At 55.0% G+C, this 21,861-nt stretch overlaps 2 protein-coding genes across 4 annotated transcripts in view; one reads left to right on the top strand and one right to left on the bottom strand.

Annotated features, from left to right (window-relative positions):
* ALKBH4 (alkB homolog 4, lysine demethylase) overlaps positions 1-21,861 on the top strand; it is a 104,875-nt gene that overhangs the window by 679 nt on the left and 82,335 nt on the right. Inside the window, exons 2-4 of one of the 2 annotated variants that reach the window (XM_061576113.1) lie at positions 1,984-2,158; positions 3,948-4,139; positions 5,095-6,529. In XM_061576113.1, coding sequence (XP_061432097.1) covers positions 2,114-2,158; positions 3,948-4,139; positions 5,095-6,300 — 1,443 coding nt within the window. In that variant the 5' untranslated portion in view covers positions 1,984-2,113 and the 3' untranslated portion in view covers positions 6,301-6,529. The remainder of the gene's footprint in view (positions 1-1,983; positions 2,159-3,947; positions 4,140-5,094; positions 6,530-21,861) is intronic. The other variant, XM_061576112.1, reaches the window with a different exon arrangement.
* On the bottom strand, positions 8,027-20,532 carry LOC133357975 (pyrroline-5-carboxylate reductase 1, mitochondrial-like). 2 transcript variants are annotated; one of them, XM_061576210.1, is made up of 8 exons: positions 20,510-20,532; positions 20,159-20,295; positions 13,417-13,487; positions 12,614-12,793; positions 11,407-11,628; positions 10,634-10,726; positions 9,258-9,421; positions 8,027-8,890 (listed from the first exon to the last, which is right to left on the bottom strand). In XM_061576210.1, the coding sequence occupies exons 2-8, from the start codon at positions 20,223-20,225 to the stop codon at positions 8,746-8,748; spliced, it is 942 nt and encodes a 313-aa protein (XP_061432194.1). In that variant the 5' UTR covers positions 20,226-20,295; positions 20,510-20,532; the 3' UTR covers positions 8,027-8,745. The 2 variants fall into 2 exon arrangements, with proteins under 2 accessions (XP_061432194.1, XP_061432193.1); XM_061576209.1 differs by having other exon boundaries at positions 20,159-20,526.

The following is a 21,861-nucleotide window of genomic DNA, read 5'->3' on the forward strand; positions in this document are numbered from 1 at the left end:
AGCACCACCACCAGCACCACCAACAGCACCACCACCAACACCACCAACAGCACCACCAGCACCACCATCACCACCCCCCCACCACCAACAGCACCACCACCACCAGCATCATCACCACCCCCCCACCACCAACAGCACCACCACCAACAGCACCACCACCACCAGCATCATCACCACCCCCCCACCACCACCAGCACCACCACCAGCACCACCACCAGCACCACCAGCACCCGTGTTGTGTATTTAACTCAATTAAATATATGTGTGTGTTTGTGTTCTCTCTCTCTCCCTGTGATGGAACTTTGTAGGAAAAACGTTGAGGTTTATAGGGGGCACGGGGTGACCAGTAAGGTCTGAGTTGGTCTGTTATAAGGTAGGGCACTGATAAGGGGTTCACAGGTTTGTAATTATGGTAGTCTAGGGGCCGTCCATAAATGACGTCACGCACCTAGGGGGGGTCAGACATTTGTGACAGGGGGGGGTTGAGAAATGTGACGTCACATCAAAATGCGCAACTTTAAATAAATATAGACAACACGTTCTACTTAATTAAATAAACTTTTAAATAAATGTTTTCTCCTACAACATCAGAGTGCAGCGGCACATTAAATACGCAATAGTTTAAAGCGATTTGAAGCATGTTTTATCTTTTTTTTTGGGGGGGGGGGGGGCAGAGCTTTTTGACGTCATATTTGAGGGGGGGGTCTGACTTTTTGTGTGACGAAGGGAGGGGGGTCAAAAATCGTCAAAAATCGCGTGACGTCATTTATGGACGGCCCCCTAGCGTAGTGTATAGTAGTGTCAACCCATACGCCTTACCCCGTATTCTTGTACTGGGTAATTGAGTTTTCAAGTCCATACGGCGTAACAGCCGTTTCAAGACGGGCAACATCGTTTTTTTAAAATCCTTTATATTAAGTTCGCTTGCTTGCTTGCTTACGACCGTGCAAATCTTTCGGTCGTTTTTTAACCCACTTCCCGTGATCCAATCGAGCTGACATTTTCCACACAGACTCGTTGTGCGAGACAATTAATGTTCGTGAAAAAAAATTCCCAAAATTTTACACTGTTTAGGGGAATTTTTTTTTTATTTAATTACCAATTGCTTAATACTGGCAGACAATCATCTGACCCATAGGTGGCAGCCATCTCAAGCCATAGGACGAGAGGACTCTAGCCGCCACGCATATAAAGGATTTATAGTGAAAAACTTTGTTTTTACGGGTTTACTTGTGTATTTGCGTTTCTCTCCTTGTGATGGGACTTTGTAAGATGAACGTTGATATTTATAAGGTGCACGGGATGACCAATAATTCTTCTTCAGAAACGACCTCTCTCTTTCTGCCGATACGTGTTCTCTCTCTGTGTGTGACTTTGTGATGTCTGTCTGCTTGTGTGTCAGTCTATAGTGTTCTGGTTAGATTTTTGTTGCTATTTCTTTTATACCTGATGATGATTGCTTGTGTTGCAATCGAAACCTCGTAGTATGCAATTATTAAATTTATTATTTTATCTTTATACGTGACTTAACCGAAAGAACCAAAGAATAATTCCTGTAGTCACGAAAGCTCCGAAATTGAGAATGACCAATAATGTCTGAATTGGTCTGGTAGGGCACCGATAAGGGCTTGACAGGTATGACATCTAGATTTGAAGCTTTCGTGACTGCAAGGATTCATACTCTTAGTTCTTTCGGTAAAGTCACGTAGGTAAAAAATGAAATTTAAATTAATACAAATAAAACAATATTAATTTTAATTTCATTTTTTACCTACGTGACTTTACCGAAAGAACTAAGAGTATGTATGACATCGCCACTGGGGAGACAAAGGCGGTCGGGCGCGGTGTTGGCCACCCACTCCCTAGACTACCGTGCCAGCCCCCACGTGTGTTGCTAGCTCACAGCCCCTTGCCCCCCACAGCCTGCTGTTTAAAGGCGACATGGGGAATCTCTGTCTCCTGTGTGTGTGTGCTCCGAGCCAGGCAATGGAGGCGACTGTGCCGTGTGCGTGCAAGGGCGTGCGCACCTGCCTGGCCTGTGAGTCCGACGACAAGTGGAGGCGACACAACAACAACCGCCACAACAACAACGACAACAACCACAACAACAACAATGACAACAACCGCAGCGACGACGATAGCTGCAGAGAGGTTCGAGGTTCGGTCTCCACAATGCCAGTCCCGGAGGCTCCCTTGAACCAAGACGAATCGATATTTAAATCTTGACTTTAAAGCTTTCGTGACTGCAGGAATTCACATTGTTTGGGTCTTTCGGTAAAGCCACGTCGATAGAAAATAATAACTCCACTCCCCTCTCATCTCGCACAGATATTGTACTCTTAGATATAAAATAAATCAAATTATTTTCTACCCACGTGACTTTACCGAAAGAACCAACGAGTATGGATTCCTGCAGTTACGAAAGCTTCAAACCAAGATCGCACAGATATTGTTTTATTATTTTTCTAGCTACATGACTTTACCGAAAGACCCAAAGAATAAGAAACAATATTTGTTTACCTTACCAGGTAAGGCCCCGCTGAGCTACGAAGCTGTTTTGCAGAAGCCAAACTTCGTGAGGCTTATCACGTGGGAATAAATAGCGGCCAAAATGCTCTTAGCGCGTGACGTTGACTCAACGTATACGTGGAGGGAAAAACCGGAGGACCCGGAGAAAAATCCACGTGACCACGGGGAGACAGAGAACACGCAGACGCCACATACAGTAGAACCTCTGGTCACAACCATAATTCGTTCCATAACTTTGGTCGCAACCCGATTTGGTCGTGACTCGAACCTAATTTCCCCATTGGATTGTATGTAAATACGATTAATCCGTTCCAGATTCCTACGAACTGTATATAAATATAGTTTTTTAAAGATTTTTAAGCACAAATATAGTTAATTATGCCATATAATTCACAGTGTAATAGTAAACTAAATGTAAAAACATTGAATAACACTGAGAAAACCTTGAACAACAGAGAAAACTAACATTGCCGCGTCAAGGTTTAGAATCGTTCAACAAGATGATTGTTTCGTTTGCTACATCAGTCGGTCGATTCTGAGAGAGAGAGAATATTCGTATGAGCAATTCATGTTTCTATTGAAAGTAAGTTAACAGTAATATTTGGGTACAGTATTGTTTTTGGAAGCATTCACCGTAATATCGTATGAACGTTTGCTTCACCGCATCATCGTATGAATGATGCGAGAAGAGATTAACGGGTTCTTATGTTAGCGATTTACGTACTCAGCGCTTTCGCTCTCTAAATTACGGCTTGAATGAGGGGGGAGGGGTATGACTACACTCACAAAATTAATATCTTACCGAGACCGATTACTAAGCGAGACTGAGCAAGCGGCCACACGTGGGTCGCTGTTGTTTGTAAACAAACAACAGGAAATTTGGTGCTTACAAAAAAAAGTGGCACGGAAGGGGAAATCGGCCGCGGCCGTGTTTGATCGCCACCCGAGTTTGTGTTCGTGACCAGATTCAAAAATTTTGTTAAATGTCTTTTGGTCGGAACCCGATTTGGTCGTGGTCAGAAGCGTTTGTGACCAGAGGTTCTACTGTGTACAGACGTCAAGGTCGCGATCACGCGAGGGAGTTAACATCTCCTAGCCACTGCGGCGCCTCGACCGCCTTTGCCCGCTTTAATTTCGATTTAAAGCTTTCGTGACTGCAGGGATTCATCTTCTTGGTTATTTCGGTAAAGTCACGTAGAATGGAAATAAAAAAAGAATTTTACATTATTAAATGTTATTATTATTTTATTTTATTATGTTTTATTTTATAAGTTGAGAGTGAAATTACATCTTCTTGGTTCTTTCGGTAAAGTCACGTAGAAGGGAAGTAATAAAATAATAAAAATAAAACATAATAAAATACAATTCTCACGACGTTTCGGCCACAACGCTTTGCCCGCGCTTTGTCGACGTTCCAGCTTGTGCTGGAGTTTGATCCGGCGCTGGGGCTGGCCGTGGTGCTGCCGGGCTTGCCGCTTGCCGGACTGGCGGCGAGCGTGGGCGGCGTGCACGTGTGGCGCGACTTCCTCAGCCCCGAGGAGGAGCGAGAACTCGTCGCCGCCATCGACCGCGACGAGTGGAGACCGTCGCAGTCGGGAAGACGCAAGCAGGTGCAGGCGCGCGCTCCCGCCTCCTCCCTCTCATCTCACTCCCCTCGGAACTCCTCTCTCAACTCGCATCTCACTCACTTCTCAGCTCACTCCCCTCTCATCTCACTCTCCTCTCATCTCACTCCCCTCCTATCTCACTCCCCTCTCATCTCACTCCCCTCCGCACACACTCTCTCACCTCTCCGCCATCTCAAAATACGCCGGATTAAAAAAACACATCGCATTGCCTTGCACAACGCCGAACGTTTTCTCCTCTCTCCTTTAACACCACCTCAACCCCCTCAACCCCTGCCGGGAACCCCCCACCTCGCCCCCCACCCCGCCCCCCACCTCGCCCCCCACCTCGCCCCCCACCCCCGTCTCCTCCTCCCCGCCCCCCACCTCGCCCCCACCCCACCCCCCACCTCGCCCCCCACCTCGCCCCCACCTCGCCCCCACCTCGCCCCCCACCTCGCCCCCCACCCGCCCCCACCTCGCCCCCACCCCGCCCCCACCTCGCCCCCACCCCGCCCCCCACCTCGCCCCCCACCCCGCCCCCCACCTCGCCCCCCACCCCCGTCTCCTCCTCCCCCCACCCCGCCCCCCACCTCGCCCCCCACCTCGCCCCCTACCCCCGTCTCCTCCTCCCCCCACCCCACCTCGCCCCCCACCCCGCCCCCCACCTCGCCCCCCACCCCGCCCCCCACCTCGCCCCCCACCCCGCCCCCCACCTCGCCCCCCACCCCGCCCCCCACCCCGCCCCCCACCCCGCCCCCCACCCCGCCCCCCACCTCGCCCCCCACCCCCGTCTCCTCCTCCCCCCACCCCGCCCCCCACCTCGCCCCCTACCCCCGTCTCCTCCTCCCCCCACCCCACCTCGCCCCCCACCCCGCCCCCCACCTCGCCCCCTACCCCCGTCTCCTCCTCCCCCCACCCCACCTCGCCCCCCACCTCGCCCTCCTCCTCCTCCCCGCAGGACTACGGGCCCAAGGTGAACTTCCGCAAGCGGCGTGTGCGAGCGGCCGGCTTCTCGGGGCTGCCGCCGCTGAGCCGGGCGCTGGCGCTGCGCGTGCGCGCCGCCAGCCCCGCGCTGCTCGGCGACTTCGTGCCCGTCGAGCAGTGCCACCTGGAGTACGAGCCGTCGCGCGGCTCCAGCATCGACGCACACCTGGACGACGCGTGGCTCTGGGGAGACCGCCTCGTCACCGTCAACCTCCTCTCGGACACGGCGCTCACGCTCACTCGGCCCGCGGGGCGGGCGGGCGGAGACGTCGGGGCGCGGGAGGGTGCGGCCGCGGGGACGGGAGATGCTGGAGAGGCCGCCGACGGGTCAGGTCAGCCGCCGCCGCCGCCGCGAGGTGACGGGGAAGCCGCGGGTGGGAGGAGGGGCACGGCGGCGGGGGGGGACGGCGAGGGAGCTCGGCACGAGAGGGAACGCCCGGAAGGTTTGGAGGAGCGCAGGGATGGGCCGAGACATTCAGGGGACGTGGGGACGCTGACAACCGGGGTAGCGGTAGGGGGGTATTTGGGAGGAGTGGAGATCGGCAACGGCGCGGACGACGTCCAATCGGCGGGAGGTTCGGGAGAAGTTGACGACGACGATGATGACGACGACGGGGAGTACGTCACGTTGAGGCCCCTTTCTTTTTGGCAGCAAAGACGGGAGAACCGGCTCCGCCAAAACCCGGCACCGGACCTCCAATCCCCAATCGCCACCACACCGCAAATGCACCGTCCTCCCGCTTTTCCGGACTCGTGTGTGCGCGTGCCGGCGTCCTCGGTGACGGTGCGCGTGCCGTCCCCGCGCCGGTCTCTGGTGCTGCTGCGGGGCGCGGCGCGGCGCTCGTGGCTGCACGCGGTGCGGCGGGGCGACGTGGCGGCGCGCCGCGTGTGCATCACGCTGCGGGAGCTCTCCGCCGAGTTCCGGCCGGAGCCCCGTGCCCTGGCGCTGCTCGCCGACGCGGCGCTGGCGCCGGAGGGGACGGCGCGGATGGACCAGGTGGAACCGGAGGAAGTGGCGGTGACGACGGCGATGACGACGGCGATGACGACGGCGATGACGACGGCGATGACGACAACGGCGACAACGGAGGTCGGAGAGCTGCGAAGCGGTCGCTCGGCGGAGATTGGGGCGCAGTTGTTGGCGACGGCGCTCACGTTCCGGGGAATGCCGGTGCTGTGACCGGTTCCGACCTCGCTGCGCCACGAGCTCATTCGAAACTAAAATGCATCTCGATAATAATATTCCTCAATTTCGATTTAGAGCTTTCGTGACTGCAGGGATTCATCTTCTTGGTTCTTTCGGTAAAGTCACGTAGAAGGGAAGTAATAAAATAATAAAAATAAAACATTAAATAATTCTCACGACGTTTCGGCCACAACGCAAGCAGCCGTCCTCAGGTGAAGAACAGGTCATTCAGACGCTGTCTTTCCAACAGACCTGTTCTTCACCTGAGGACGGCTGCTTGCGTTGTGGCCGAAACGTCGTGAGAATTATTTTATCATGTTTTATTTTTATTATTTTATTATTTCCCTTCTACGTGACTTTACCGAAAGAACCAAGAAGATGAATCCCTGCAGTCACGAAAGCTTTAAATGTCTGACATAGTGTGGGTGCTGCGGTGTGCAATACGGCAGCTCTAAACAACATCCCCGTGGACAGTTGAACCCACTGACAACCCGGAGGCTCGCTTAATAAACTAAATTATTTTTTATTTGACCAGGTAAGGCTCACCGAGCTATTTTAAAAAAAATCAGAAGCGACCTGCGCTACAAATAATAGCTCCGATATTAGGAAGCCATTGGGAGCTATGGCACTTTTAAATCGAGATTGAAAACTAATTTCTTTAGCGACTGCTTTTTGTGTTTAGTTTGTCGTCCTTCCCCGCACCTCCGATTGGCACAATTGGCTACGTACGGTGCGAAAGAAGTTGAACATACAACGAAGTGGCTCATCATGTTAAAAATTATAGCAGACAAATACTCTCGGATTCTACATGTGGAAGGAAAAAACTGGAGGGCCCAGAGAAAAATCAACGCGACCACAAGAAGAGGCACGCAAACTCCAAATATACAGCAGCAGGCATCAGGGTCGGGATCGAACCCACGACCTCCTGTATACCAGGCGAGGTAGTTAACATCTAGCCACCGTGATGGTGATGAGAGAGATGCGCAAACTCCAAATATACAGCAGGCGTCAGGGTCTGGATCGAAACCTTGACCTCCTGTTGTATACCAGGCGGCGTGGAGATGCAGCTATACCAGTCGCTCGAGACGTTTTAAGTCGCGCGGATGTTGAATAAAGCTGCTTGATGAACGAACGCACCGCTGCCGTGTCGCTACTGGCATCGTGATGACGACGACGACGACGATGATGATGACGATGATGGCGACGGGGAGTATGTCACGTTGAGGCCTCTTTCTTTCTGGCAGCAAAGACGGGAGAACCGGCTCCGCCAAAACCCGGCACCGGACCGCCAATCCCCAACCGCCACCTCCGCCACCGCCACGCAAATGCACCGTCCTCCCGCTCCTCCGGACTCGGGCTCGTGGTTTGCGCAAGCCGGCGTCCTCGGTGACGGTGCACGCAGCGCGACGCGGTGCGACGTGGCAGTGCGTCGTCGCGTGTGCACCACGCTCCGGGCGCGGCTCGCGAACGAGGCCAACACCACGCCCGACCGCCTTTGTCTCCCCAGTGCTGATTTTTACAAACACCGCACAAGGTACTTATTTGAAGCCGAGTCGACGTAGGGGAGGCACCGGACCGGTTTACGATAACCGTCAGCACATGTTGGCCATGAGCTGGAATCAAACTCGGGCCGCCGGGTTCGTAGCGCAGTGCACTTAACACCACAGACCACCGCTCGCCACACGTTTAATAGGACACGGACACACACACACACACGAGGTTAAACGTGAACACAACGATAGCGTCCTTTATTAGGTAGCGTAAAACCTCACCGAGTCTCGATATTGTTTGTTCACACGGGTCCTCGCTTGGGGATGTTAGCACACGAGTGAAGGGGGAAGGAAAACTAAGCACCTAAAAATAACGCTAAAAACCAAATCCAAACCCGGTCTCCTGGAGCCGAGTCTCAACCAAGACTCCGACCCTGAGACCCGGTCTCCTGGAGCCGAGTCTCAACCGAGACTCCGACCCTGAGACCCGGTCTCCTGGAGCCGAGTCTCAACCAAGACTCCGACCCCGAGACCCAGTCTCCTGGAGCCGAGTCTCAACCAAGACTCCGATCCTGAGACCCAGTCTCCTGGAGCCGAGTCTCAACCGAGACTCCGACCCCGAGACCCGGTCTCCTGGAGCCGAGTCTCAACCAAGACTCCGACCCCGAGACCCAGTCTCCTGGAGCCGAGTCTCAACCAAGACTCCGACCCTGAGACCCGGTCTGCTGGAGCCGAGTCTCAACCGAGACTCCGACCCTGAGACCCGGTCTCCTGGAGCCGAGTCTCAACCAAGACTCCGACCCCGAGACCCAGTCTCCTGGAGCCGAGTCTCAACCAAGACTCCGACCCCGAGACCCGGTCTCCTGGAGCCGAGTCTCAACCGAGACTCCAACTCTGAGACCCGGTCAGGGTGTTAGGGCAGTGGCGGTCTCCCCTGCGCCCCCGCCCCCTATGCTGCCTTGGTTCCTCCCGGCACTTTGCTGGAGAAGAGGTTGATCCCGGAGCGCTCGGCGTCCTGCTTGACCTGCGTGCGCGTCGCCTTCTTGATGGCCTCCGGGGACACGGTCTCCTGCTCCGCCATCTGGCGCAGCTGCCTACAGCGGCCGTAGGGAGAACGACAACCGCAAGAGAGGGGGGAGGTGAGACGCTGGCATGGTGTGCGGTTTGCGGTGCGTGTCCGCGCGTGGCATTGCCTTCCTTTGTGCCGTTCGTGGTGGTGGTGTCTGTGCGGTGTGCGGTTTAACTCTCCACGTGTGAGAAATAATAATAGTTGTTTACCCTTCCTGGCACGAAGCCAGGAGGTGTTCGTATGTTCGAACACCAAACAGACACGTTCTGCAAGGAAATCAAGCCCGCATGAACCGCACACGGCACTTGTGATTTCCCTCTCTGCGTGATGTGTGACGCTCTCCATGCGGAGCGCGGCGGCGGCGGCGTAGTCTGCGTGCTTGCGGCCCTCACTGCGTGCGGATGCACGAGGCCTCCACGGCGTTGATGAGGAGGCTGCGGAAGCCGCCGCTCTCCAGCAGGTGGATGGCGTGGATGGTGGCGCCACCCGGGGAGCAGACGTCGTCCTTGAGCTGCCCCGGGTGCTGCTCCGACGTCAGCAGCATCTTGGCCGCCCCCTGCGCGGAGAGGCGGTTAGAGCACGGCGGCGAGCCCCACCCTCCGAGGAGACCCGAGTTCAAGCCCCGGGGCTGTGCGTGCGAGCGAGCGAGGGTGCGAGCGAGTGTGAGTGCGAGCGTGCGTGCGAGCGTGTTCTCTCTCGTCTCTCTCAGTGACACGGGCGGGGGCAGAATGGCCACGTGAGCTATTGCTGACGGGCACAACAACAACTACTGGCATTCGTCCACTAAGTGGCGGTGACGTCACCATGGCCGCATGTGCCAGGCTAAGTGCACTTTAAGGCCACGTGAAGTGTTGAACGCCCTCTGGCAGGAGGCCACGGGACAGACCCAGGTGCAATAGGTTGACTGAGATGAATGGCCGATGCATCAGCTGTGCCCCCTACTGTGCCAACTCGCTGTAGTTTAGCCGCCCGGAACTCCGCTCATTGTTGTGAGCGGCGTTCATTGTTGTCAGTGTCGCCCCTCTGCCCTTCATTGTTGTACGAGTGTTAGAGGGCGACTGCCTCCAACTGCCCAGTAGCGTCCTTCACGAGCCTCCTCCATGGAGGCCGATCTTGACACCGCTGGTACCAGTCTTCAGCAAGTCCACTCAGCTCCACATCCTCCTGCACCACATGGGCCCATCTCTTTTCCAGCCCATGTCGTGCCCATTTAGCCCGTTATATCCAGCCAAACAGAAGCTGCTTGGGCACGTGGTGGCTGGGCATGCAATGGAATGCCCAGCCACCACATGCCCAGCCACCACATGCATGTGTGTGTTGGCTAAATGACCCACAAAAAAAGACGAAGATCCCCTGTATAGCCTGTAACAGACTGTTGGGGCAAGTGCTGCTAGCGAGCACCTATGATGGCCAGCACCACGCCCGGCCGCCTTTGTCTCCCCAGTGGCGATGATTTTTACACACTGCACCAGGTACTCATTTGAGGCTGAGTCGACCTAGGGGAGGCCCAGGACCGGTTGGCCATGAGCGGGAATCGAACTCTGGTCACGGGGTTTGTAGCGCGGCGCGCTAACCGCTACACCACCGCTCCCCACTATGATCCACACGTACACACACAGACACACACACGCACACACACGCGCAGACACGCACACACACGCACAGACACGCACACGCACAGAAACACACACGCACAAACACACACGCACAGACACACACACATGCACACACGCACACACACGCACGCAGTCCTGCAGGCCGCTCGTACCAGCAGCGTCTGCGCTCCGAGTCGCACGGCGAGACGGCGAGGCAGCCCCATCTTCACTCCGCCGTCAGCCAGCGCATCCACCGCGGTGAACGCCTGCGCAGCGACGCGGCGGCCACAACGCAACGGTCGCAACGCGGAATATTAATACGCAATCTCAACACGCAATCTCAACACGTGCTCTTAAGACGGGGTGGGTAGGTAAGGTGGGTGGGTAGGTGGGTGGGTAAGTGGATGGGTGGGTAGGTGGGTGGGTGGGTAAGTGGGTGGGTGGGTGGGTAAGTGGGTGGGTGGGTGGGTAAGTGAGTGGGTGGATAGGTGGGTGGATGGGTGGGTGGGTGGTTGGGTAGTTGGGTGGGTGGTTGGGTAGTTGGGTGGGTGGTTGGGTAGTTGGGTGGGTGGGTGGGTAGTTGGGTGGGTGGGTAGTTGGGTAGGTGGGTGGGTAGGTGGGTGGGTGGGTGGGTAAGTGGGTGGGTGGGTAAGTGGGTGGGTGGATAGGTGGGTGGGTGGGTGGGTAAGTGAGTGGGTGGATAGGTGGGTGGATGGGTGGGTGGGTAGTTGGGTGGGTGGGTAGTTGGGTGGGTGGGTAAGTTGGGTGGGTGGGTAGTTGGGTGGGTGGGTAGTTGTGTGGGTGGGTGGGTAGTTGGGTGGGTGGGTAGATGGTTGGGTGGGTGGGTAGTTGGGTGGGTGGGTAGTTGGGTGGGTGGGTAGTTGGGTGGGTGGGTAGTTGGGTGGATGGGTGGGTGGTTGGCTGGGTGGGTGGGTGAGGAACTCACGTAGGCGGGGCCGCTGCCGCTGAGGCCCGTGACGGCGTCGATGAGGTCCTCCTCCACCTCGGTGCAGAATCCCACGCTGCCCATCAGCTGCTCCAGCAGGCGGCAGTCCTCCGCCTCCGCGTGAGTGCCCGGCGCGTACACCGTGGCGCCCTCGCGCACGATCACCGCCGTGTTGGTCATGGCGCGGACGACGCGCGGGGAGGGCAGGTACGTGGTCAGCTTCTGCGCGCGGGAACGGATTTGGGGAAGGCAGAGCGAGCGGAGTGGTGACGTCACCGGCGAGTTCGTAGCGGCCGCCGGCTGTTGTCGTTGTCGGCGTTCGATGTGGATTAGCACGGTTGGCTATGTACGGTGTGAAAGAAGTTCTATGCGAGTCTACGGGTCTCTATGTGAGTCTTTGGGGCTTTATGTGAGTCTATCGGTCTCTATGTGAGTCTATGGGTCTCTATGCGAGTCTATGGGTCTCTGTGTGAGTCTATGGGTCTCTACGTGAGTCTATGGGTCTCTATCTGAGTCTATGGGTCTCTGTGTGAGTCTATGGGTCTCTGTGTGAGTCTATGGGTCTCTGTGTGAGTCTATGGGTCTCTATGTGAGTCTATGGGTCTCTATGTGAGTCTATGGGTCTCTATGTGAGTCTATGGGTCTCTATGCGAGTCTATGGGTCTCTGTTTAAGTCTATGGGTCTCTATGTAAGTCTATGGATCTCTATGCGAGTCTATGCGCCTCTATGCGAGTCTATGGGTCTCTATGTGAGTCTTTGGGTCTCTATGCGAGTCTATGTGTCTCTATGCGAGTCTATGGGTCTCTATGCGAGTCTATGGGTCTCTATGCGAGTCTATGGGTCTCTGTTTAAGTCTATGGGTCTCTATGTAAGTCTATGGATCTCTATGCGAGTCTATGCGCCTCTATGCGAGTCTATGGGTCTCTATGCACCTGACAACCTGCTTTAATCACTGGCAGCGGCCGAAACCCAGATCCAAACCCAGGCTCTGAGCGGTGCCGGCTCAGGCGCCGTCAACAAATCGAACCCCGAGCCCCAAGCCCCAAGCCCCGTGACCCCCAAGCCCCGTGACCCCCACCCCGTGACCCCCACCCCGTGACCCCCACCCCGTGACCCCCACCCCGTGACCCCCACCCCGTGACCCCCACCCCGTGACCCCCAAGCCCCGTGACCCCCACCCCGTGACCCCCACCCCGAGCCCCCCACCTTCTCGACGGAGCTGATGGAGACCCCGGCGGCGCAGGAGATGATGAGGTGGCGATCGCCGAGCTCGGGGCCCACCTCGTCGAGCACGAAGGGGATGATGGGCGGCTTCACGGCGAGGAAGACGATGTCGCTGTTCCTCACCGTGTCCTGGTTGTTCCTCGTCACGTTCACTCCCAGCTTCTACGCGCGTGTGAACACGCGTGTGTGAATACGCACGTGTGCGTACGCGTGTGTGAATAAGCGCGTGTGTAAATACGCACGTGGGAATACGCGTAAGTGAACACGCACGTGTGCGTACGCGTGTGTGAATAAGCGCGTGTGTGAACACGCACGTATGAACACGCGTGTGTGAATACGCGTAAGTGTACACGCACGTGTGAACACGCACATGTGAACACGCACGTGTGCGTACGCATGTGTGAACACGTACGTGCAATCCAAGGTTTTACTGTATTTGTTTGTGTTTCTCCCTTGCGATGGGACTTTGTAGGATGTACGTTGAGATGTATAAGGGGCACGGGGTGACCAATACGGTCCTGAATTGGTCTGTAATAAGGTAGGCACCGATAAGGGGTTGACAGGTACGCCAACGGGGAGAGAAGAGCTATGTGAGAGCAGACGTGGGATACGCTGCGAGGCTGGATTCTTTGGGAGGTCGCTGTGTGTCAACCGAACAGCAGCAACTCGCAGGATCTGCTGGTGGAGGGGATAAAACGTCGGGCAGAAGAAGTGTGGTGGTAGTGGTGATGGAATCAGCAGTTGGGTCCATGCAAGATATATATTTTATATTAAACCCAACGCACCCTTAAGCTGGTCACTGTTGGCAGGTCCAAGTCCGGAGAGCTGGCCATGATTTTGTTCGTGGCCACGACGCCTGTGAAACAACAACAACAACAACAAGAGAGTAGAATCTCCATCGTGGTAAAATATTTCACGTGAAATTGAATAAATGTGCACCGGCTTGGTCGGCACGCATGGCCTCCTCCTCTTTACAAACAATCGGATTCGAAGCAGACGGGCACATTGATGGTGAATACACCCGCACAGTACAGGGCAGAGGTCGCAACCGGGTACCCGATACCCGTACCCTACCCGATACCCGGCTACCCGTACCCGGCCAGGTACGGGTACGGGTAGCCGTTTGCGACCCTGGTGCGGCCGGGTATGGGTACGGGTAGGCTGTGAGTCACTGGTAAATACCCGTTTGTCACTCATTTCCCAACGTCTTGTCTCTTCTCACAATTCAAGTTCCTAGAATTAACCCACCCGCGTCTGCAACATGGCTTCATCCCAGAGGTCGCAATCAGGTACCCGTACCCTACTCGATACCCGGCCGGGTACGGGTAGCCGGGTATCGGGTAGGGTACGGGTACCCGTTTTCGACCCTGGTGTGCCCGGGTACGGGTAAGGAATCAAAACCCGTTTGCGACCTCTGGTACAGGGGGTGCCATGATGGCGAGATGTTAACTACCTTCGCCTGGTATACAGGAGTTTGTGGGTTCGATCCCGACCTCGATACCCTGTATATTTGCTCTCCCCGTGGTAGCGTGGATTTTTCTCCAGGTCCTCCGTTTCTTTTTCCCTCCACATTTAGAATCAACATCACCACGCGTTTAGAGTCTTTTTGCTGCTGCTAAACATTTCTACGTGATGATCATAAGCCTCTTCGTTGAGTACACTGGTCAACACACTTTTTCTGGTATAAGGTATTCCAACGGTTTTAAGGTAATTTTGGGGTGCGGATTCCAAATCTGGCATCAGTTTTTGTCTATCACAGGTTTTTGAGATATCAAATATTGCATTTTCAATAAAAACTGCAGAAGAAAAATATTAAATAAATGTGGATATCTACATAAAATTATATTATAAACACACTATCCTAAAAATACAGCACCATATTTTAACACTAAAGCAGTCACTGACTCGCAACAACTTGCAATCATAAGTGACAGAGTTAATTTCGGGTAAAATCAATGAAAATGGGGTATGCCGATAGCATAAAAATGAGATGTGATAGAGCAAATCTGAAATTAGTCTAAAACAGCTGCAAAAGTCCAGGCCAGAAGAAAATGTATTTTTTCTTGTTGACCAGTGAATTTTTTGTGAGTGCCACGTCGCTTCTGAAAAAGAGCTACACAAGCTCAGTGGGGCCTTAGCTGATGAAATAAAAAAAATATCTTCTTGGTTCTTTCGGTAAAGTCACGTAGAAGGGAAGTAATAAAATAATAAAAATAAAACATAAAATAATTCTCACGACGTTTCGGCCACAACGCAAGCAGCCGTCTTCAGGTGAAGACCAGGTCTGTCGGAAAGACAACGTCTGAATAAAACAAACCCGGAGTGTGGGTCTACATATCTGAGTTTGAATCTGGAGTGTGGGTCCACCTATCTGGGTTCGAATCTGGGGCGTGGGTCCACCTCTCTGGGTTTGAATCTGGGGCGTGGGTCCACCTATCTGGGTTCGAATCTGGAGTGTGGGTCCACCTATCTGGGTTCGAGTCTGGAGTGTGGGTCCACCTATCTGGGTTCGAGTCTGGAGTGTGGGTCTACCTCTCTGGGTTCGAATCTGGAGTGTTTGTCCACCTCCCTGGGTTCGAGTCTGGAGTGTTTGTCCACCTATCTGGGTTCGAGTCTGCAGTGTGGGCCCCCCCCTCCACCACTCCCCTGCAATGAAGTGGCACTCTCAAGTTGGAGGCTGGGGACACGAGGTCCTGTCAGCCACGTGGCAGGTGTCCGCAGCACCGCGTGGCCTCGATGCTTTTGGGCCCGGGGTGATGCGGGGGGGGGTGAAGCGATCAACATCGGCTGTCGTTCGCATGTCCCGCATTGCATTGAGGCGGGGGGGGGGGAGCGGTGGCGCAGTGGTTAACCACTCAGGGTCATCATGAGTTTGCGAGCGACGAACGAACCGGTCATCTGGTCCTCCCCCCACCCCTATCAACCCTCGACTGTCACCGACTCGCATTGACCAGTGTGGTGAAGTATGGTCAATGAATCACCGACACGCCGTGGGGGAGAGGCATTCATTCCGGCAGTGCATCGTCAAAGGCAGCCGTACTGTGTCTATGTGTTTTAGGCCGAGTCCACCTAGGAGATGCAAGCCTCTCACACGGATAGCGGTGAAGTCACTGTGCCAGGCAAGGTGCACTCACGGGTATGTGCCAGGCTAGGTACACACACAGGGAGATGAAATGACCGTGCCAGGCTAGGTACACACACACACAGGGGAGATGAAACGACCCGTGCCAGGCTAGGTACACACACAGGGTGATGAAATGACCGTGCCAGGCTAGGTACACACACACACAGGGGAGATGAAACGACCGTGCCAGGCTAGGTACACACACAGGGTGATGAAATGACCGTGCCAGGCTAGGTACACACACACACAGGGTGATGAAATGACCGTGCCAGGCTAGGTACACTAACTCACAGAGGGTGATGAAATGACCGTGCCAGGCTAGGTACACACACACAAAGGGGTGATGAAATGACCGTGCCAGGCTAGGTACACACACAGGGTGATGAAATGACCGTGCCAGGCTAGGTACACACACACACAGGGTGATGAAACGACCGTGCCAGGCTAGGTACACACACACACAGGGTGATGAAATGACCGTGCCAGGCTAGGTACACACACAGGGTGATGAAATGACCGTGCCAGGCTAGGTACACTAACTCACAGAGGGTGATGAAACGACCGTGCCAGGCTAGGTACACACACACAAAGGGGTGATGAAATGACCGTGCCAGGCTAGGTACACACACAGGGTGATGAAATGACCGTGCCAGGCTAGGTACACACACACACAGGGTGATGAAATGACCGTGCCAGGCTAGGTACACAAACAGGGAGATGAAATGACCGTGCCAGGCTAGGTACACACACACACAGGGTGATGAAATGACCGTGCCAGGCTAGGTACACACACAGGGAGATGAAATGACCGTGCCAGGCTAGGTACACACACACACAGGGTGATGAAATGACCGTGCCAGGCTAGGTACACACTCACAAACAAACGACCGTGCCAGGCTAGGTACACTCACACACAGGGTGATGAAATGACCGTGCCAGGCTAGGTACACACACAGGGTGATGAAATGACCGTGCCAGGCTAGGTACACACACACACACACACAGGGGAGATGAAATGACCGTGCCAGGCTAGGTACACACACAGGGTGATGAAATGACCATGCCAGGCTAGGTACACACACAGGGTGATGAAATGACCGTGCCAGGCTAGGTACACACACACACACAGGGGAGATGAAATGACCGTGCCAGGCTAGGTACACACACAGGGTGATGAAACGACCGTGCCAGGCTAGGTACACACACACACAGGGGTGATGAAATGACCGTGCCAGGCTAGGTACACACACAGGGGTGATGAAATGACCGTGCCAGGCTAGGTACACACACACACTGGGTGATGAAATGACCGTGCCAGACTAGGTACACACACAGGGTGATGAAATGACCGTGCCAGGCTAGGTACACACACAGGGTGATGAAATGACCGTGCCAGGCTAGGTACACACACAGGGTGATGAAATGACCGTGCCAGGCTAGGTACACACACACACACAGGGGAGATGAAATGACCGTGCCAGGCTAGGTACACACACAGGGTGATGAAACGACCGTGCCAGGCTAGGTACACACACACACAGGGGTGATGAAATGACCGTGCCAGGCTAGGTACACACACAGGGGTGATGAAATGACCGTGCCAGGCTAGGTACACACACAGGGGTGATGAAATAACCGTGCCAGACTAGGTACACACACTGGGTGATGAAATGACCGTGCCAGGCTAGGTACACACACAGGGTGATGAAATGACCGTGCCAGGCTAGGTACACACACAGGGTGATGAAATGACCGTGCCAGGCTAGGTACACACACACACTGGGTGATGAAATGACCGTGCCAGACTAGGTACACACACACACAGGGTGATGAAATGACCGTGCCAGGCTAGGTACACACACACACAGGGTGATGAAATGACCGTGCCAGGCTAGGTACACACACAGGGTAATGAAATGACCGTGCCAGGCTAGGTACACACACACACAGGGTGATGAAATGACCGTGCCAGGCTAGGTACACACACACACAGGGTAATGAAATGACCGTGCCAGGCTAGGTACACACACAGGGTAATGAAATGACCGTGCCAGGCTAGGTACACACACAGGGTGATGAAATGACCGTGCCAGACTAGGTACACACACACAGGGTAATGAAATGACCGTGCCAGGCTAGGTACACAGACACACACACACAGGGTGATGAAATGACCGTGCCAGGCTAGGTGCACACACACAGGGTGATGCAATGACCGTGCCAGACTAGGTACACACACACAGGGGAGGTGAAATGATCGTGCCAGGCTAGGTACACACACACACACAGGGAGATGAAACGACCGTGCCAGGCTAGGTACACACACACAGGGAGATGAAATTACCGTGCCAGGCTAGGTACACACACACACAGGGTGATGAAATGACCGTGCCAGGCTAGGTACACACACACAGGGTGATGAAATGACCGTGCCAGGCTAGGTACACACACACACAGGGTGATGAAATGACCGTGCCAGGCTAGGTACACACACAGGGTAATGAAATGACCGTGCCAGGCTAGGTACACACACACACAGGGTGATGAAATGACCGTGCCAGGCTAGGTGCACACACTCACACAGGGGAGATGAAATTACCGTGCCAGGCTAGGTACACACACACACAGGGTGATGAAACGACCGTGCCAGGCTAGGTACACACACAGGGTAATGAAATGACCGTGCCAGGCTAGGTGCACACACACACACAGGGGAGATGAAATGACCGTGCCAGGCTAGGTACACACACACACAGGGGTGATGAAATGACCGTGCCAGGCTAGGTACACACACACACAGGGTGATGAAATGACCGTGCCAGGCTAGGTACACACACAAGGTGATGAAATTACCGTGCCAGGCTAGGTGCACACACACAGGGGATATGAAATGACCGTGCCAGGCTAGGTACACACACACACAGGGGAGGTGAAATGACCGTGCCAGGCTAGGTACACACACAGGGTGATGAAATTACCGTGCCAGGCTAGGTACACACACACACATGGTGATGAAATGACCGTGCCAGGCTAGGTACACACACACACATGGTGATGAAATTACCGTGCCAGGCTAGGTACACACACACACATGGTGATGAAACGACCGTGCCAGGCTAGGTACACACACACACATGGTGATGAAATTACCGTGCCAGGCTAGGTACACACACACACAGGGGAGGTGAAATGATCGTGCCAGGCTAGGTACACACACAGGGTGATGAAATTACCGTGCCAGGCTAGGTACACACACAGGGTGATGAAATGACCGTGCCAGGCTAGGTACACACACAGGGTGATGAAACGACCGTGCCAGGCTAGGTACACACACACACAGGGTGATGAAATGACCGTACCAGGCTAGGTACACACACACACAGGGTGATGAAACGACCGTGCCAGGCTAGGTACACACACAGGGTGATGAAATTACCGTGCCAGGCTAGGTACACACACAGGGTGATGAAATGACCGTGCCAGGCTAGGTACACACACAGGGTGATGAAACGACCGTGCCAGGCTAGGTACACACACACACAGGGTGATGAAATTACCGTGCCAGGCTAGGTACACACACACACAGGGTGATGAAATGACCGTGCCAGGCTAGGTACACACACAGGGTGATGAAACGACCGTGCCAGGCTAGGTACACACACACACAGGGTGATGAAATTACCGTGCCAGGCTAGGTACACACACACACAGGGTGATGAAATGACCGTGCCAGGCTAGGTACACACACAGGGTGATGAAATGACCGTGCCAGGCTAGGTACACACACACACTGGGGTGATGAAATGACCCTGCCAGGCTAGGTACACACACACTGGGGTGATGAAATGACCGTGCCAGGCTAGGTACACACTCACAAACAAACGACCGTGCCAGGCTAGGTACACTCACACACACAGGGTGATGAAACGACCGTGCCAGGCTAGGTACACACACACAAACAAACGACCGTGCCAGGCTAGGTACACTCACACACAGGGGTGATGAAATGACCGTGCCAGGCTAGGTACACACTCACAAACAAACGACCGTGCCAGGCTAGGTACACTCACTCACACAGGGGAGATGAAATGACCGTGCCAGGCTAGGTACACACTCACAAACAAACGACCGTGCCAGACTAGGTACACTCACACACAGGGGTGATGAAATGACCGTGCCAGGCTAGGTACACACTCACAAACAAACGACCGTGCCAGGCTAGGTACACTCACTCACACAGGGGAGATGAAATGACCGTGCCAGGCTAGGTACACACTCACAAACGACCGTGCCAGGCTAGGTACACTCACACACAGGGTGATGAAACGACCGTGCCAGGCTAGGTACACTCACACACACAGGGGAGATGAAACGACCGTGCCAGGCTAGGTGCACTAACTCACCCGCAGCCGTGAATCCTCGCGCCAGGGCGAACGCCAGCTGCCCGGCGCCGATGAACCCCACACTCATCGTGTCGGCGGAGACACAAAAAAATTAAGAACCCACGTGGGTGTCCACCCCCTACACACACACACACAGCCTGCAAACAAGTCGAGATCAAGGCCCCCGTTAGCGGCCACGTGTCAAATAAACTCGTGCTCTCAGTCGGCCTACCGGCGTCTGCTCGTAAAGACGCCCGCTCGTACAGGCCCTAATCCTGCGCGTTAATTGATTTGTTTATAAACGATGAGCACACGAGGAAGCGAGCGACGTTGTCAAATGTTTGATGGCCACACGACGCATCGCCAACTCACGATCTCTTCACTGTCTCTCACTGATTTGACAATCCCCCACCCAGCCCCGCCCCTAATACCCCATTAGCCACGCCCTCATACCGCTAGCTCCTCCCCCTTGACTCGCTAGCTCCTCCCCCTTGACTCGCTAGCTCCTCCCCCTTGACTCGCTAGCTCCTCCCCCTTCACTCGCTAGCTCCTCCCCCTTCACTCGCTAGCTCCTCCCCCTTCACTCGCTAGCTCCTCCCCCTTGACTCGCTAGCTCCTCCCCCTTGACTCGCTAGCTCCTCCCCCTTCACTCGCTAGCTCCTCCCCCTTGACTCGCTAGCTCCTCCCCCTTGACTCGCTAGCTCCTCCCCCTTGACTCGCTAGCTCCTCCCCCTCCACTCGCTAGCTCCTCCTCCACTCGCTAGCTCCTCCCCCTTGACTCGCTAGCTCCTCCCCCTCCACCCGCTAGCTCCTCCCCCTCGACTCGCTAGCTCCTCCCCCTTGACTCGCTAGCTCCTCCCCCTTGACTCGCTAGCTCCTCCCCCTTCACTCGCTAGCTCCTCCCCCTTGACTCGCTAGCTCCTCCCCCTTGACTCACTAGCTCCTCCCCCTTTACTCGCTAGCTCCTCCCCCTTTACTCGCTAGCTCCTCCCCCTCGACTCGCTAGCTCCTCCCCCTTGACTGGCTAGCTCCTCCCCCTCGACTCGCTAGCTCCTCCCCCTCGACTCGCTAGCTCCTCCCCCTTGACTCGCTAGCTCCTCCCCCTTCACTCGCTAGCTCCTCCCCCACACTAGCCCCGCCCCCCACTGTTCCAACTGTCAAACGGGGCCTAGGACGTGATGCGATTGGTCAATGTGCGTCCAACGTGACGTAATCCCCCCCTCCCCCACTTGACCCCCCCTCCCCCTTGTCCGCCCCTCCCCCCCCCCCCTTTGTTCCCCCTCCCTCTCCCCACGCAACGATTGGCTCCCAAATACGGCCACGCGATTGGTCAATACGTAGCAACGTGGTGGCTTAGCCACGCCTCGCGGAAACCCCCCGCCGCTGATTGGTCGAAGTCTGACCACGTCCGCGCCGCGAGGCCGCGTGTTGATTGGTTGAGGCGCTCCCCAAGTCGGCTGCCATTCGTCGAAGGCGTGAACACGTGGGCCTCCTCCGACCACGTGGCCGTGTTTATCGGGCGGATTATTTATATATTTTAAAAGTATTCTTAGGTTTTTTCGGTAAAGTCACGTAGGTAAAACATCAAAATTAATACAAATAAAATTAAATAAAGATCACGACGAAACGTCGTGATCTTTATTTTATTTTAATTTTATTTAAAGTCACGTAGGTAAAACATCAAAATTAATACAAATAAAATTAAATAAAGATCACGACGTTTC

This window comes from Lethenteron reissneri, chromosome 60 (genome assembly GCF_015708825.2).
Source record: "Lethenteron reissneri isolate LAM-NWPU_2019-01 chromosome 60, ASM1570882v1, whole genome shotgun sequence".
Taxonomy (NCBI): domain Eukaryota; kingdom Metazoa; phylum Chordata; class Hyperoartia; order Petromyzontiformes; family Petromyzontidae; genus Lethenteron; species Lethenteron reissneri.

Coding starts and splice junctions, on each gene's coding strand:
- LOC133357975 (XM_061576210.1), bottom strand. CDS start 20,225: ATGAGTGTGGGGTTCATCGGCGCCGGGCAGCTGGCGTTCGCCCTGGCG. Junction 12,794..13,416: donor CAACAGTGACCAGCTTAAGG/GTGCGTTGGGTT, acceptor ACACGCGCGTAG/AAGCTGGGAGTGAACGTGAC. Junction 10,727..11,406: donor GCGGCAGCGGCCCCGCCTAC/GTGAGTTCCTCA, acceptor GTCGCTGCGCAG/GCGTTCACCGCGGTGGATGC.